Source organism: Sciurus vulgaris (assembly GCF_902686455.1).
Source record: "Sciurus vulgaris genome assembly, chromosome: X".
NCBI lineage: Eukaryota > Metazoa > Chordata > Mammalia > Rodentia > Sciuridae > Sciurus > Sciurus vulgaris.
In genome coordinates, this window is record NC_136471.1 from 137,171,494 (window position 1) to 137,188,993 (window position 17,500).

At 58.4% G+C, this 17,500-nt stretch overlaps 1 protein-coding gene across 1 annotated transcript in view; it reads left to right on the forward strand.

The window, feature by feature from the left end:
- Window positions 1-15,869, forward strand: part of DHRSX (dehydrogenase/reductase X-linked) — an 84,699-nt gene extending 68,830 nt beyond the window's left edge. Inside the window, exons 6-7 of the mRNA XM_079125004.1 lie at window positions 6,790-6,997; window positions 15,503-15,869. Coding sequence (XP_078981130.1) covers window positions 6,790-6,997; window positions 15,503-15,691 — 397 coding nt within the window. The 3' untranslated portion in view covers window positions 15,692-15,869. The remainder of the gene's footprint in view (window positions 1-6,789; window positions 6,998-15,502) is intronic.
- The last annotated feature ends 1,631 nt before the right edge of the window (window positions 15,870-17,500 follow it).

Below are 17,500 nucleotides of genomic sequence, written 5' to 3' on the forward strand. Positions count from 1 at the left end.
TCTCCCCTTTCCTTCCAGCTGACCAGGGACAGGAACCTCTGAATGAATTCTTCCTCCCGAACTCATTTTCCCCAGCTATTTTGTCACAGTGACGGAACGCTGACCCCGTAGTGGCCGAGACACGGGCTTAGGGGTGAACCGGTGGGTCCTCTGGCCTCTGTCAGCCCCCAGGTGAGAACCCACCTGAGAGGTGGGGTCCGCCCGTGCCAGGCCAGGGACTTGGGCTCCTCTCTGGCCCCTTGTCCCGTTGCTGTGCGTATGCCTGGTCTACCTCCCGGGCAGAGGGTGCTTCCCGTCACCGTCCTCACTCTGCACGGGTGACACCTTGGCTGTGTGACATTGTCCAGCTGCAGGGAAGGCTGATGAGTGGGGTGTGTCCAGCCGCCAGGTGCGTAGCAGTAGCTCTGCGCCTTCAGATGGACTGACGTGGACTGATGGCCGGCTGTGCTTTCCGCCACGTCACGACGCCTTGCCAACACCCATGGGTCCTGGGGTCCCGTCTCAGAACCTGTGCAAAACCTCAGTCAAAAGCGGTGGACCAAATTCACGTGCGTCTGTCAAAAGGCAAAATAAGCAGCAGGCTTCAACACCTCAGCCATTCCTGAAGGGGGTCCCGGGGCCTCTTCTTCTCCAGCAGTTCCTGGTTTCTCTCTGGACTTTTTTTCTTTTTTCAACGAAAATTGCGTGTCACTCTTTCGTAACTTCCCTTGTCCCTGAGGAGAGCAGCTCAGGACGAGGCACCAGGAAGCAGAGAGAGCTCTGCTCACCAGGGACCAGATCTAAACCCCATGGAGCCAGGGACAGGATATAGTCCCCAAGGAGCCAGGGACAGGATATAGTCCCCAAGGAGCCAGGGACAGGATATAGTCCTCATGGAGCCAGGGACAGGATATAGTCCCCATGGAGCCAGGGACAGGATAGAGTCCCCAAGGAGCCAGGGACAGGATATAGTCCTCATGGAGCCAGGGACAGGATATAGTCCCCATGGAGCCAGGGACAGGATATAGTCCCCATGGAGCCAGGGACAGGATACAGTCCCCAAGGAGCCAGGGACAGGATAGAGTCCCCAAGGAGCCAGGGACAGGATATAGTCCTCATGGAGCCAGGGACAGGATATAGTCCCCATGGAGCCAGGGACAGGACATAGTCCCCAAGGAGCCAGGGACAGGATATAGTCCCCAAGGAGCCAGGGACAGGATATAGTCCCCATGGAGCCAGGGACAGGATATAGTCCCCAAGGAGCCAGGGACAGGATATAGTCCCCATGGAGCCAGGGACAGGATACAGTCCCCAAGGAGCCAGGGACAGGATAGAGTCCCCAAGGAGCCAGGGACAGGATATAGTCCTCATGGAGCCAGGGACAGGATATAGTCCCCATGGAGCCAGGGACAGGACATAGTCCCCAAGGAGCCAGGGACAGGATATAGTCCCCAAGGAGCCAGGGACAGGATATAGTCCCCATGGAGCCAGGGACAGGATATAGTCCCCATGGAGCCAGGGACAGGACATAGTCCCCAAGGAGCCAGGGACAGGATAGAGTCCCCAAGGAGCCAGGGACAGGATATAGTCCTCATGGAGCCAGGGACGGGATATAGTCCCCATGGAGCCAGGGACAGGACATAGTCCCCAAGGAGCCAGGGACAGGATATAGTCCCCACGGAGCCAGGGACAGGATATAGTCCCCATGGAGCCAGGGACAGGACATAGTCCCCAAGGAGCCAGGGACAGGATATAGTCCCCAAGGAGCCAGGGACAGGATATAGTCCTCATGGAGCCAGGGACAGGATATAGTCCCCATGGAGCCAGGGACGGGATATAGTCCCCAGGGAGCCAGGGACAGGATATAGTCCCCAAGAAGCCAGGGACAGGATATAGTCCCCAAGGAGCCAGGGACGGGACAGAGTCCCCAAGGAGCCAGGGACGGGATAGAGTCCCCATGGAGCCAGGGACGGGACATAGTCCCCAAGGAGCCAGGGACGGGATATAGTCCCCAAGGAGCCAGGGACGGGACATAGTCCCCATGGAGCCAGGGACGGGACAGAGTCCCCAAGGAGCCAGGGACGGGATAGAGTCCCCATGGAGCCAGGGACGGGACATAGTCCCCAAGGAGCCAGGGACGGGATATAGTCCCCAAGGAGCCAGGGACGGGACATAGTCCCCATGGAGCCAGGGACGGGATATAGTCCCCATGGAGCCAGGGACAGGATATAGTCCCCAAGGAGCCAGGGACGGGATACAGTCCCCTTGGAGCCAGGGACGGGACATAGTCCCCAAGGAGCCAGGGACGGGATATAGTCCCCAAGGAGCCAGGGACGGGATATAGTCCCCAAGGAGCCAGGGACGGGACATAGTCCCCATGGAGCCAGGGACGGGACATAGTCCCCAAGGAGCCAGGGACGGGATATAGTCCCCAAGGAGCCAGGGACGGGACATAGTCCCCATGGAGCCAGGGACGGGATACAGTCCCCATGGAGCCAGGGACGGGATACAGTCCCCAAGGAGCCAGGGACGGGATATAGTCCCCAAGGAGCCAGGGACGGGACATAGTCCCCATGGAGCCAGGGACAGGACATAGTCCCCATGGAGCCAGGGACGGGATATAGTCCCCAAGGAGCCAGGGACGGGATATAGTCCCCAAGGAGCCAGGGACAGGATATAGTCCCCAAGGAGCCAGGGACGGGATACAGTCCCCTTGGAGCCAGGGACAGGATATAGTCCCCAAGGAGCCAGGGACGGGACATAGTCCCCATGGAGCCAGGGACGGGACATAGTCCCCGAGGAGCCAGGGACGGGATATAGTCCCCAAGGCCTGTCCCCACTGACCCATCTCCTCCAGCCACACCCACCTGCCAGCAGACTCCACCCAGTCAATCCATTCAAGTGGATTAATCCACTAAGATTAGGTCACGCCTCTCATAACCCATCATCCCACCTCTGAACATTCTTGCATGGCCTCGCACATGAGCTTTTGGGGACACCTCACCTCTAAGTCATAATATATCATTTCTACCATTAAAATACCGCCATGATATAATCCAGAGAATTTCTAGTACATGTTGAGCCTCTTTTATCCACAATGCTTGGGACCCAAAGTGTTTCCGATGTTTTTGGATTTTTAGATATTTGCACAGACACAGTGAATGGGGACCCAAGTCTAACCGCGGAATTCATTTTTCTGGGTGCGTTATGATCGTGCATCCTAGCGGGATTCATCGTGGTGCGTCCGTCCGAGCACAGAGCGAGTTGGTTGAGTTCACCGTCCAGTACCTCCCTGTTCTCTGTCCTGCTCACGCCGTCCCCCACCCTCGTCTGCCTTCCCTACGCGTTCTGCACGAAGCCCGAGGGTCATTTTTATGCAATGTCGCGGGGCATCTGTGTTGACTGCTGCGGATCACAAGGCGTCTGCGGCCTTCAGAACGCAGTTGCTCACCTTCCCTGCTCTGCACCTGCCAGTCGGCAAAGGGCCACCACGCTGTCCTCTCCGTGTTCATGGTGGGGGTTATGGAGCTGCGGCTTCGGGGAAACCGAGGCAGCACGGAGACCCCCCCCAAACCCCAATTCTTCCAATCAAGTCGGCAATATTCCAGACCCGTCACTCAGAGTGACAGGCAGGAGGTGATTGACGGGAAGGAAAGGGGAAGGGGACACTCTCAAGAGACAGAGGGGTCCTCTCAGAGAGGAGGGGACAGCAGGCCTCTCCTGCATCCAGTTTTATGGGGTCCCAGGGGAGTTTCCAGAGAGTCCCGCCCAGGTCCACCTCCTGACTCTTGACGGACAGCAGGGCGACTTCAGACTGTCCAGTCCCCAAGGCCATGGCCACTCTGGGTCTCCCTGCCCAGGCTGGCTGACTCTCACTGGCCCCTGTTCCTGCAGGTTCTATGGTGGAGGAATGACCCTGGTCTCCCTGGGCCCTGGGCCCTGGTCTGTGTCGGGGTCACAGAGTCCCCTTCAGGGTCACTGGGTTCCTCTGGGACATGATTTCAGGCTGCGTCTCTCCTGCAGGGAGCAGGCAGTTGTGAGGAAGGGAACGTGGGCTGTCCACGGAGGCCAGGCAGGGTTGCCAGCCAGCGGCTCCTGAGAATGGAAAGCCCGTGGGGTCAGCACCGGGGCCCCTGGACCTCGGGTCCCACTGCCCACGTCCCTCTGTCCCGTCAGGCGGAGCTTCACAGTGACCTTCGGATGAGCAAGGGCAGCAAGCGAGGGTCCCAGGAAGGTGGAGTCGTGCGTCCTGAATGTGCTTGCTCGACTTTCTCTGCCCAGTTGATGGACAGCCGTGCTGGCCGTGGGGTCAGCCGGGCGTGTCCTTGGTCTGTGTCTGCAGGCTGGACTCTGCTGGCCCCCTTCCCTGGAGCTGTGGTCCCCTGCTCTCAGGCTTCTCTGGCGAGGGTCAGCGGGGAGCCCTGCTCTCCTGTCCCTCTGCCTCCTCTTGTCCCGCTTGCTGTTCTGCACATCTGCTCCTCCTGGTCATCGCCGGGGACTCTCTCCTAGATTGTCCCCGTGGGTCCCTCTTCTCCTCGACAGCAAGGCAGGGACCGTTTGCCGGGAGGTGGCATTCTGAAGACCTTCTGCTCCGCCCTAGGGTGACAAATCGACATGATAGCAGAGCCACCTGCGTCCTGAGATGCAGGTTCTGCTTTTTGAAGTCACACTTGTCCTCGCCCCGGCCGACCCTGTGACGGGAACCCATGGCTTTGGGGGTGCTGTGATGCCCGGGGCCGCTGGAGGCTTCTGCCTCCCTAGCATATCGCCTGTGTCCTGGTCCTCTGTGTCCCCGGGGAGGAGATGGAGGCAGGTGGCTTCAGAGGCTTGTTCCGCCCTTTTGCTCTGAATTGCACAGTCGGCAGCACTAACACCCCTGCAGGCCGGCCTCCCTGACCACTTACGCTGAGATGCCGTTTTCCCTTTTTAGCATCTGCCTGTGGCCAGCCTCGTGGTCCTTTGCTGGCCCGTCCCTGTCGGTCACTGAAGCAGTGGACCTGGGAGTGATTTTCCATTGGGAATCCAAAGGAGCCCAGGCAAACCGCAGACGGGGCAGGTGGATTTTCCCCTGGAATGTATTCACGTCGCGAATGACTCGGCGGATTGGACTTCTTTCTTCCAAGGGACCTGCTGGGCCTCAGATAGGAGGCCTTGAACCTGCTGGGCCTCAGGTAGGAGGCCTTGGACCTGCTGAGCCTCAGATAGGAGGCCTTGGACCTGCTGGGCCTCTGATAGGAGGCCTTGAACCTGCTGGGCCTCAGATAGGAGGCCTTGGACCTGCTGGGCCTCTGATAGGAGGCCTTGAACCTGCTGGGCCTCAGATAGGAGGCCTTGGACCTGCTGGGCCTCTGATAGGAGGCCTTGGACCTGCTGGGCCTCAGATAGGAGGCCTTGGACCTGGCAGGCGTGTGCTGTGCCCAGTTCTGCACCCTGGTTGCGGCTTAGGTGGGAGGCGTCCCTCAAAAGCTCATGTGTGAGGCCAGCGGGCGAGTTCCCAGGTGGAAGGTGGGTGATGAGAGGTGTAACCTCCTCAGTGGATTAATCCACTAATGTGGATTATCTAGGCTGTGCCTTTGTCAGGTCGGGTGTGGCCCTAGGAGCCGTCCCTGGAGGTGTGCCCTTTGGGTTCCTTATTTTGTCTTTGTTGAACTTTGCTCTTTCTATATCGCACTTTAAATCTGAGAGTCCCGGAAAGCTCACGTTTCCAGGCTTCTTCCCCAGCTTGCTTGGTGATGGACGTGCAGGAGGCAGAGCCTAGTGGAGGAAGTTACGTCAGTAGGGCGTGGCCTTGGAGCTGACGCTGGGACCCCAGTCTCTTCCTCTCTCTCTCTTTTTACAGAGGCCATGAGCCAGCTTAAACCTTACGTTCTTACAAGCGTTCTTGGGTATTTTTGTCACAACGACAGGATGCTAACCGATACCGTGACCAAGGGACCAGAGGCACATTTTAGCCCCCAAATCATCTCAGATTTCAATGTGTGTCCACCCAATAAAATCCTCTCAAGTTTTAAGAAGAAACATCCCCAGCTGGCAATTCCCACATCTCGGTGGGAGAGTCCCAAGTGCTGGAAACTCAAACAAGAAATAATAGGGAAAAATCCCCAGGGAGGCTTAGGCGATCGGGCGACTTCGTTAACATGCTTGAAATCATGGGGCGTGTCTGGGCGTCTGGGCGCCGCGGTACGAGAAAGGGCATCTTCTTTATTTCGTTTCCAAGCAGAAAGGGTGCGCTCCCAGCCAGCGACTGCGCCTCGGCAGGTTCCCTGGGTGACGAGGTCCCTCCGCCGGCGCAATTCCGCGCTGAGTTAAGAATCCCAAGAAGGAGCTGGACGCCCTTCCCTGCAAACTCCCAGACCACCCGGGGTCACCGTGCATTCAAATACCGCCCCGGACGGAGGAATGGCCCTGAGGGAACTTGTCTGGACATCAGGGACGGGATTTCAAATCCAGCCCGGCCTGTGCAGGCCCGGCTGAGGCTGGCTCCTGGGGAGGACAAAGCCAAGGACACCAGGGGCTTAACTGAGATGCAGCCATGTCTGCGAAGGACTCGGAGAGGGCGATTCTCCCGGGCACTTGGCTGCCCTGCTTTCCGGAGCCGGCGAGCCTGGTGGGCGAGCCTGACCTGCAGGTCGTTGGTGGTTTGAGCAGCGGTTGCACAAAATCGAGATGTTCCCGAGGACAGGGTGCCGGCCTCCGGCGCATTTCAGGGGGAGGCCAGGGTGCGTTGCGCATGCGCAGTGTGCACGCGGGTGGGCGGGGAATTCGCACCCGGCACCCAGGAGTGACCTGTCCCCATCGTTGCGTCCACAGCGGCTGCTACTCGCCCCACGCGGCCTACGCGCAGAGCAAGCTGGCCCTGGTGCTCTTCACCTACCGGCTGCAGCGGCTGCTGGCCGCCCAGGGCAGCCCCGTGACGGCCAACGTGGTGGACCCCGGGGTGGTGGACACCGACCTCTACCGGCACGTCTTCTGGGGCACGCGTCTGGTCAAGAGAGCCCTGGGCTGGCTGCTGTTCAAGGTAAGACCCGCGCGGGGCCTCCGGCCACAATGCCAACCGCAGTGCCCGGTGGAATTCTCCAGTGGACACTGCGCGCTCATCGGTGGCCCTGCGCTGCGTGGGTCACCCGGCTGACCTTTATAGCAAAGACCCGTGGGGGTACAGCCGCCCCCAGCCCCGGTCACGGGATGCTGGCCACGCCATGCCCCTTGGTCAGCACAGGTCAACTCAAGTTTCAAGGCCTCTGGGGTCTGGTGGCTGCAATCCGGGTGGCTGAGGTCTAAGCTGCAGGGCCGCCCGTGTGTGGAAGGAGCTGCTGGCATTTGACACGGAGGAGAAGATACGTGCTGGACATGCGAGGACCGTGGGGTCTTATGGTTCCAAAACCCAGATGGGTTCAGAAGGCAGCTTCTGCTTCTGGCCAACCTGCAACCCCACGGAGGGACCAGGGTCTTCCATTCCCATCTTAGGTTCATGGCTGGGGCCCCTGTGGCCAAGGACAGGTTAACAAGGTGTCTCAGAGGATTTCATCACGATCCACTGGGCACAGGACCTGCAGAAGCCCAACCCCAAGGCAGGGCTAGGCGGGTCCACGCTGGGCAGGCGAAGACCTGGGCAGCCGAGCAGAGTGGGCAGAGGGTCAGCCCTCCTGGGCGCAGCTGGGGCTCAGCCAGCTGGGCTCCGAGTCCTCTGTCCTCGGAGAGAAGGAGGCTCCTTCCTCCAGGTGCAGGGAGACCCCTGTCCCAGGAGGGTGTCATGTCCTCTCCAGGAGAGGCCAGAGGGTCCTTCCCGGGTGTGACCTGCCCCAGGGGAGGTCAGAGGGTCCTTCCCAGGTGTGACCTGCCCCAGGGGAGGTCAGAGGGTCCTTCCCAGGTGTGACCTGCCCCAGGGGAGGCCAGAGGGTCCTTCCCAGGTGTGACCTGCCCCAGGGGAGGTCAGAGGGTCCTTCCCGGGTGTGACCTGCCCCAGGGGAGATCAGAGGGTCCTTCCCGGGTGTGACCTGTTCCAGAGCAGGTCAGAGAGTCCTTCCCAGGCATGTGGCCCTACTCCAGGGCAGGTCACAGCGTCCTTCCCAGGCACCTGACCTAGTTCTCTAAGTCAGCAGACAGGATAATGCTGCATGTGCACATCCTGATCCGGTGGAGGAGACAGAACCATGTCAGGCCCCAATCCCTGGTTCCTATACGTGACCTCACACAGCCAAAGGGACTTTTCCACATGCTTTCTCGAGGTTGCTGAGCCAGGAGGTCGTTGACTTACAGAAGCTCAGGTTGACCATATTTCAATTTTGGGCGAGTGTAGAAAGGCACCCGCCCCTGCCTACCCTCTCCTCTTTCCAGTATGGCTTTCAAAAAGTTAGGGGATGGGCTGCATATTCTACCGTGAAACCGGCTTTGCGTTCGATGCTTCTGCCTCGCTCTCTTCTTAGACGACTATTCTGAGCATGTGGGAAGCAGGCGGGGCTCAGGTAAGACGTGTGGTGAATCTCGGAAATGCATTTCTACCTCAAATCTTAGACCCTAGATGGGTTTATTGGCATGCAACTCTGTCATAAGTCTTTAGATAAGCAGCATTGAGACCCTCGGAGGGAGCCAACAGCCCGGATGGAGCCCCTTTGGAGCCTCTTTCCAAAGCCCTCCAGGTGACGTGGACGTGTGCTCAGCCAGACCTCAGAGCTGCCGGGAGCAGACCCCCCTGAGCAGGAGAGGAAGGATCGGTGATTCCGGGCTCCACTGTGTGTCCTGGGCAGCATCGAGTTGTGTATGAAAACTCACTCGGGACACTGACAGCCCGAGATGTGTAAATGAGTCCAGTTAAAGTTTGAAATGAGATTTGGGGAATAGGAGAGTGTGGCCTGAGGTGGACTGATTCTTAGCAAAGCCCTGGATTCTGTAAATCAACTGTCGGAGGGAGAGGGAGGAAGAGGAGGAGGAGGAGCTGGAGGAGGAGGAAGAGGAGGAGGAGGAGCTGGAGGAGGAGGAAGAGGAGCTGGAGGAAGAAGCTGAAGAGGGGGAGGAGGAGCATCCGCTGCTCCTTTGGCCCCACGCCGTGTCCATTGGAGATCCCAAGTCCCGTTTCCAGCAGGGACAGCTTCTTGCTCTGCGCTGCCTCTGTTCCAGTGGGCCGCACGCCTCCCGAGAACTGTCACCCAGACAAACCTGGGGGAAATAGGAGCCCCCCAGACGCTGCCCCCAGGGAGCTCCAAGGAAAAAGCCCCTAAACCCGGGGTCCAGTGTTTCCACTGAGGCGGCCACAAGCCAAGCTCTTGGAGGAGGAGTGTCCTGGGGCTGGAGACCAGAGGGGTCTCCATGGATGGCAGGGGCGTTGCTACCCAGCCAGACGCAGGCAGGAGGCTCGGCGCAGAGGGCTGCGAATCTTCAGTGTGGATGAGGCATCGTTAGTGAAATAAACTCACTCCAGGAGCTAATTTAAGGATTTGTTTGCAGAGGTGGCTCAGCACTAAATATAAAATGGTACCAGCCAACGTCCGAGATGCCAGGAAAATGTGGAAGCCTGTGCGTTGGGAGCCATAGTCTCTGCAGGGACCCAGAATGGCCCCACCTGGCCTCTCTGGCCTCTTCCACCAGAGCAGCAGTGTGGGAAGTGGTGCCATATTGGATTTATGGGAAGTGGTGCCATATTGGATTTAGAGCTGCAGTCATCCATACCTGGCGTTTCTCTGGAAGACAATGCTGGAGCTGGTGGCCTCAGCCAAAGTTTTCATGGGAGCCTCCTCCTACTCTCCCTGTCCCTTAAGGAACTCAGATGTCCCTCTCTATGGGGGAGGGTGCTGGTTTCAGTAGAAATTCTGAATCACTCAACTCAAAGTTAGCGGTGTGGGAGGAGAGATGTTGCTGCCTCTTAGCATCAGCTCCTGCTCAGGCATGATGCATAACGCAGGCTGGAGAAGCAAGAACAGACCCTTGAAGCCCCTTCCTGGATTGGGGGCTGCCCCAGCCTCAAACAGGGTGGATGGGTCCATGCCTCCCCCTGGTCTGGCCTTCTCTCTCCCTTGCCTTCACTTCTGTTGTGGATTAGAGATGAGGTGTCCCCTAAAAGTTCATATGTCAGACGATGGAAGAATATTCAGAGGTAAGATGATTGGGATGTGAGAGGTGTAAAGCAATCAGTGGATTAATCCACTTGAATGGACTAACTGGATGGTGACTGCATGCAGGTGGGGTGTGGCAGGAGGAGGTGGGTCACTGGGGACACCCTTGGGGACTATATCCTGTCCATGGCTCCATAGGGTTTATATTTGGTCCTTAGTGAGCAGAGCTCTCTCTGCTTCCTGGTGCCACGTCCTGAGCTGCTCTCCTCCTCCAGGCCCTTCCGCCATTTTGTTCTGCCTCACCTTGGGCCAGAGCCATGGAGTCAGCCCCCCATGGACTGAACCTCTGAAATCTTGAGCCAAAATAAAACAGGTGGTAACTCAAGGCAGGTGGGGTGTGGCTGACGAGGTGGGTCATGGGGACGTCCCTTGGGGACTATATCCCGTCCCTGGCTCCTTGGGGACTATATCCCGTCCCTTGCTCCTTGGGGACTCTATCCCGTCCCTGGCTCCTTGGGGACTCTATCCCGTCCCTGGCTCCTTGGGGACTCTATCCCGTCCCTGGCTCCTTGGGGACTCTATCCCGTCCCTGGCTCCTTGGGGACTATATCTTGTCCCTGGCTCCTTGGGGACTATATCCCGTCCCTTGCTCCTTGGGGACTCTATCCCGTCCCTGGCTCCTTGGGGACTCTATCCCGTCCCTGGCTCCTTGGGGACTATATGCTGTCCCTGGCTCCTTGGGGACTATATCCTGTCCCTGGCTCCTTGGGGACTATATCCTGTCCCTGGCTCCATGGGGTTTAGATCTGGTCCCTGGTGAGCAGAGCTCTCCCTGCTTCCTGGTGCCACGTCCTGAGCTGCTCTCCTCCTCCATGAGCTAAAATAAACATTTTCTTCTTATATCATCAGGTCTTTTGGTCACAGTGACAAAAAAGCTGACTAACACGTCCTGTGTTCTGAGCTTTCTCCCTTTTCCGTGCCTCTCCCCTTCCACCTTTCCTTGTGGTCTGCGAATGGCCGCAGCAAGACCAGACATGGGATCCTCCATTAGCCCCACGTGTGGACTTCTGGGTTCTCCGAAAGACTCAGGCTCTGGGTTTCCCTGTCCTTCATGCAGATATTTCCAAATTCAGTCTCCAAGCATCTCTCTGGAGACTTTTTCAGAACCTCAAGGGAGGACTGGTCAGGACATTTGGTCCTCTACCCTGAGCTCTCCAGTGTTGGCAGTGGCCACCGTCAAGACCGATGAGCAACAGACCCAAAGCAAAGACTCCTGCAGTGACCAGACTCGGAGGCCCCGCAGCCTGGCTTCTCTTCTAGGAGGACTCGTACCTGTCCCCCCTCCAGAGCAGGGGATAAGGGTGTCCACGTGGACAAATCCATGTCCACTCCAGAAAGCTGGACATGGTGTGACAAAGACTATCTCCTCACTGTCCCTGGTTTCCTGCAAGGAAATTGTTCTGACCACCCTGGTTTCCTGAGTGATAGTGATTTCCTTGTCATGGTATCAAGGTGACTCTGGGTGGCCCCTACAATCCTTCAGGTTGGAGGCTGACAGCCTAAAAGACCAACGGCTGGATTAGGAGGTGAGAACGTTGGGCCCACCCAGCCTCAGGGACAGAGAAGGGGCTGGAGTTCAAGTTCGCTCAGACGGCCAGTGATTTGTGCAATCATGGCCACGAGGTGAGAGCCAGAGAAACCCTGGATGTCCAATGCCTTGATCTCCTGGGCTGCTGTGACCAGACCCCCAGCCCGGGGCTGATGGACCCCAGACCTGACCACTCTCAGCTCCGCAGGCTGCAGCCCAGGTCCAGGCGGGGCAGACTCGGGGCTGCTGAATCTGCTTCCTGCTCACAGATGGCGCTGCTCCTGGGCCTCACAGGTGGAAGGGCAGGGCGCTCTCTGGTCTCTGTAGAAGGACCCTGGTCCCCTTCCTGGGCTGCACCTCCTGAGCTCAGCCCCTACCAGAGCCCCACCTCCCACACCAGCATCTGGTGAGGACTCAGCACAGGAACTTGGGGACACACACACATTCAGTCAATCACAACAGAATTTGGGGTCCTTGCTGCCTGGTGAGCACATGGAAGGGGCTCAGAAGGTTCTTTGAAATCCTCTGAACATTGCCCATGAGTGTCTCTTCGTTTAGTTCTTCTTCATCAATATTTCTTATAATGAAACCATAGTAATAAGTTCAGCACTCCATGATTATCTCTTTCATTTTGAACGTTTTGCTCAAATGCCTGCCTACCTCCTTGAACTCTGAGTCCTCGTCCGCTCCTTCCCCCTCCACCCTGTGCACAGGAAGGTTTAGGGCTCTCCCTTTCCCTCCCTGCGTAGTCTTCGAAAATATTCATGCTCCTCCCAAGAGATGATCCATGATGCATGTTCTCAAAATCAATCCTGCTCTTTCTGGTGGGGTGGCAGAATATCGCTGTGTCATCTTGAGACCCAGGCATGTCAGTGGGAAGTCTAGCTGAACTATCCCCGGCAATACCCCATCATGGCCATGATAGCGACTTTGGGAGAGTAGATGATCTACAACGGAGGGACTGGGGGAGAATGGTCCTGCGTATCACCATGCAGCCACAACTCTGAAGCCCGTGGCGTTCTGTAGATAAAGGAATCCTCCTCACCTGGGAATTTGTCTGTAAATTAGATATTCAGGGGCTAATAAGAAGGTCCAGGGTTGGATTCAGCAGATGGATTGTAATACAAATGTATTACACCAGGTAAACTCCAGAACTTCATGACGTTTACAACTGTAGGAAAGTCTGTCATCTCATGGGTCACTGAGTCCTGGTGCCAGAAGTCCTCCAGTATCCATTGCTTCTCAAAGCACCCACTGCTGTCTTCCCACTGACCACGCTCAAGGGCCAATGCCCAGCAGGAAGGAAGCCTGTTTCATTCAGGATTTTAGTCACTTGACCAAAAGAGTAGACAAGAGCAACTTTAGAGGAGGAAAAGTGTATTTGAGGCTCATGGTGTCAGAGGTTCAGTCCATGGTGGGCCGACTCCATGGCTCTGGCCCAAGGGGAGGCAGAACAAAATGGCGGAAGGGCCTGGAGGAGGAGAGCAGCTCAGGACGTGGCACCAGGAAGCAGAGAGAGCTCTGCTCACCAGGGACCAGATATCAACCCCATGGAGCCAGGGAAAGGATATAGTCCCCAAGGAGCCAGGGACAGGATGTAGTCCCCAAGGAGCCAGGGACAGGATATAGTCCCCATGGAGCCAGGGACAGGACATAGTCTCTAAGGAGCCAGGGGCATGATATAATCCCCATGGAGTCAGGGACAGGATATAATCCCCATGGAGCCAGGGACAGAATATAGTCCCCAAGGAGCCAGGGACAGGATATAGTCCCCAAGGAGCCAGGGACAGGATATAGTCCCCAAGGAGCCAGGGACAGGATATAGTCCCCGAGGAGCCAGGGACAGGATATAGTCGCCAGGGAGCCAGTGACGGGATATACTCCCCAAGGAGCCAGGGACGCGACATAGTCCCCGAGGAGCCAGGGACGGGACATAGTCCCCGAGGAGCCAGGGAGGGATACAGTCTCCAAGGAGCCAGGGACAGGACATAGTCCCCAGGGAGCCAGGGACAGGATATAGTCTCCAAGGAGCCAGGGACAGGACATAGTCCCCAAGGAGCCAGGGATAGGACATAGTCCCCAAGGAGCCAGGGACAGGACATAGTCTCCAAGGAGCCAGGGACAGGACATAGTCCCCAAGGAGCCAGGGACAGGACATAGTCCCCAAGGAGCCAGGGACAGGACATAGTCTCCAAGGAGCCAGGGACAGGACATAGTCCCCAAGGAGCCAGGGACAGGACATAGTCCCCAAGGAGCCAGGGACAGGACATAGTCCCCAAGGAGCCAGGGACAGGATATAGTCCCCAAGGAGCCAGGGACAGGACATAGTCCCCAAGGAGCCAGGGACAGGACATAGTCCCCAAGGAGCCAGGGACAGGATATAGTCCCCAAGGAGCCAGGGACAGGACATAGTCCCCAAGGAGCCAGGGACAGGATATAGTCCCCAAGGAGCCAGGGACAGGACATAGTCCCCAAGGAGCCAGGGACAGGATATAGTCCCCAAGGAGCCAGGGACAGGATATAGTCCCCATGGAGCCAGGGACAGGATATAGTCTCCAAGGAGCCAGGGACAGGACATAGTCCCCAAGGAGCCAGGGATAGGACATAGTCCCCAAGGAGCCAGGGACAGGACATAGTCTCCAAGGAGCCAGGGACAGGACATAGTCCCCAAGGAGCCAGGGACAGGACATAGTCCCCAAGGAGCCAGGGACAGGACATAGTCCCCAAGGAGCCAGGGACAGGACATAGTCCCCAAGGAGCCAGGGACAGGACATAGTCCCCAAGGAGCCAGGGACAGGACATAGTCCCCAAGGAGCCAGGGACAGGATATAGTCCCCAAGGAGCCAGGGACAGGACATAGTCCCCAAGGAGCCAGGGACAGGACATAGTCCCCAAGGAGCCAGGGACAGGATATAGTCCCCAAGGAGCCAGGGACAGGACATAGTCCCCAAGGAGCCAGGGACAGGATATAGTCCCCAAGGAGCCAGGGACAGGACATAGTCCCCAAGGAGCCAGGGACAGGATATAGTCCCCAAGGAGCCAGGGACAGGATATAGTCCCCATGGAGCCAGGGACAGGATATAGTCCCCATGGAGCCAGGGACAGGATATAGTCCCCATGGAGCCAGGGACAGGATATAGTCCCCATGGAGCCAGGGACAGGGTATAGTCCCCGAAGAGCCAGGGACAGGGTATAGTCCCCGAGGAGCCACGGACAGGACATAGTCCCCGAGGAGCCGGGGACAGGATATAGTCCCCAAGGAGCCGGGGACAGGGTATGGTCCCCAAGGCCTGTGACCCAGCTCCTCCAGCCACACCCGGCTGCCTGCAGTCAGCCCCCTCGCGCGCCTGGGTGGGTCAGTCCGCGGGTTCCATCTCCCCTCTCGCAGCCTGACGTCTCACCCCCGAGCATCCTGCTCAGCTTTGGCGCCATTGGGCTGCAGCAGGAGGATCCCCGGGCTGCGACCGTCTGTTCCCCGTCTTCCCAGCTCCTCTCCGGAGCGTGTATTCCCGCCCGTCCTGGGACCCCAGCCCACTCGGGCGGCGCTGGAGGGAAACCCGGAGGCCCTGAAGTCGTGGCAGGTGCTGCCCCCGTGGTTCCACCTGGTTCGCAGACACAGGGTCCAGCGCCGCCCATTGCTCTCTGTCCCTGAAGGAGCCCGCGGTTTGCAGAGCTGCCGGGCGGCGTGCCCGCGCTTCCCCAGATTTCTTCAGGCACCATGGCAGCGCAGCCCCCGGTGACCGCCACCATCAGTCCCTGGTAGCAGGAGGAGGGAGTCCTGGTGGGTCGCAGCTCTGCCCGGCTGGGGCACCGGCGTGAGCGCCGCGAATGAGACGCGCTTTCCTGGGGAAGGTGACGTGTCCCCCCGCTGCCCTTCTTCCCGCAGACGCCCGACGAGGGAGCCTGGACCTCCGTCTACGCGGCAGTGGCCCCGGAGCTGGAGGGAGTGGGTGGCCGCTACCTCTACAACGAGAAGGAGACCAAGTCCCTCAAGGTCACCTACGACCAGAAGCTGCAGCAGCAGCTATGGACCAAAAGCTGCCAGATGACGGGCATCGCCGAGGGCAGCCCCTAGGCCATCTCGGGATAGCAGTGGCCCCAGGACTCTGAGCCGTGCCCCGCGGGAACTCAGTGGCCAGGGAAAGGTGGGAGATGGCCACTCAGCCACGGGCGGGCCCTCAGCCTCCAGTCTTGTCCTCCCCCAGTGCCAAATTGTCGCAGGTGCCGTGAGCCATTAAATCATTCCACCTCAAGGCGCAGTTGTGGTTGTTTGGCCAACAGGGACCAGACGAGGATTACTGGAGGCCCGGCGAGGAGACTCCCTTACGGGAGACCATGTGACAGGTCCGTGACCTGCTGGCCTGGCGGGGGCTGCTGCGTCTCCTCTCTGGGACCCCGATTCACGTTCCAAGAGAGCCTGGTGCAGGTAGGGGCCCCAGATGCAGAGAGGTGAGCTGCACCTCGGGACGTAGGATCGGCTCACGGCCCAGCCTCACCATCTGGTCGTCCTCAGTCCAGCGTGGCTCAGGCTACACGAGCCTAGTGGCACTGAGACCAGACCCAGGCGGGACATGAGCTGGCCAAGTGGGGCTCAGGAGGACTGGGGACAGGGACGGGGTCTGGGTGGCTTCCCCAGGAATTTCATAGGGCAGGGATGGACAAGGCTGGGTGGCGTCACCATGAGATTCCGTGGGCCAGGTCAAGGATGGACTGGGAGAGTGTCTCCCTGGGCTTCTCTGGGACAGGACACATGGGTGCAGTGCCCAGAGGACACCTCTCCTCTTGGATCTTCTCTTCTCAGACATCGTCTGGGAGGGCGTCCGTTCCGTCCTCTGGTAGCATCTTCAAGTCTTGGATCGTCATTGGTCTGTGATTCTAGAATAATAATAACCATATTCCGTGCCCAGAGGTGCCCTAGATGTTTGCCCCTAGGTGTCTGTACTGACCCAGCGCCGCTGGACACTTCCTCCTGAGTCCTCCTGAATCTGCAGGTGCTGCCGGTCACCCACCGGGACCCTGAACGTGGCTCTCCATCCCTGGAACTAATGGGAATTTCATTCCAAAGGATCTTTCATGAAATCAGTGGTCGCCCCGAGAAGAAATGTCCACGTTCTAGTCCCAGATCGTGAATATGACCTTGTTTGCTGCGGAATCTTTGCATCTACCATGAAGAATTCTGAGATGAGAAAGTCACTCTGGATCACTCAGGTGTGCACCATGTAACCACAGGAGAACTTCATTAGAGGAGAAGCCGGCCACACAGACCGAGGCAGACTGGAGTGCTCAGCAAAGCCCACGGCCACCAGCACTGTAGCTTCTGGAAGAATCAGGTGTCCACACCAGGGGACCAGGTCCCCTGCACAGGCTCTGGGTCACGATGTGGACAGGACCAGCCTCTTCCCATGGTATCCAGCTGCCTCCACGAGCTCCAGGAGGCTCCTTCCTGCCTCTCCAGCTCCTGGGCTCCAGGTGGCCCTGGGCTGGTGGCCCCAGCCCTCCAGCCTCTGCCTCCGTCTCCACGTGGCTCCTCCTCTGTGTCTGTGTCTCCTCTTCTGTCTCTTGTGAGGACACGGCCATGGCCTCAGGGCCACCTGACCAGGAGGAGCTCCTCTCAGGGTCCTGCACTAACCGCCTCAGCAGAGACCCCGTGTCCACATCAGGTCCCCTGCACAGGCTCTGGAGGTCAGGACGTAGATGTGTATTTTAGGGGAGACACTTTTCAGTCTATGAAATGAAATTCCAGAGGCGACAGAGGTCAAGGGGGTCACAGGAAGCATATGTCCCCTCTCTGGCAATCTGGTAATCGTCAGGAGTCAACTTTGCAACTGTGCACCAGGCTCCATGCCCAGAATGGCACCGTGTTGGTTGAATACTCTGCTGCTAC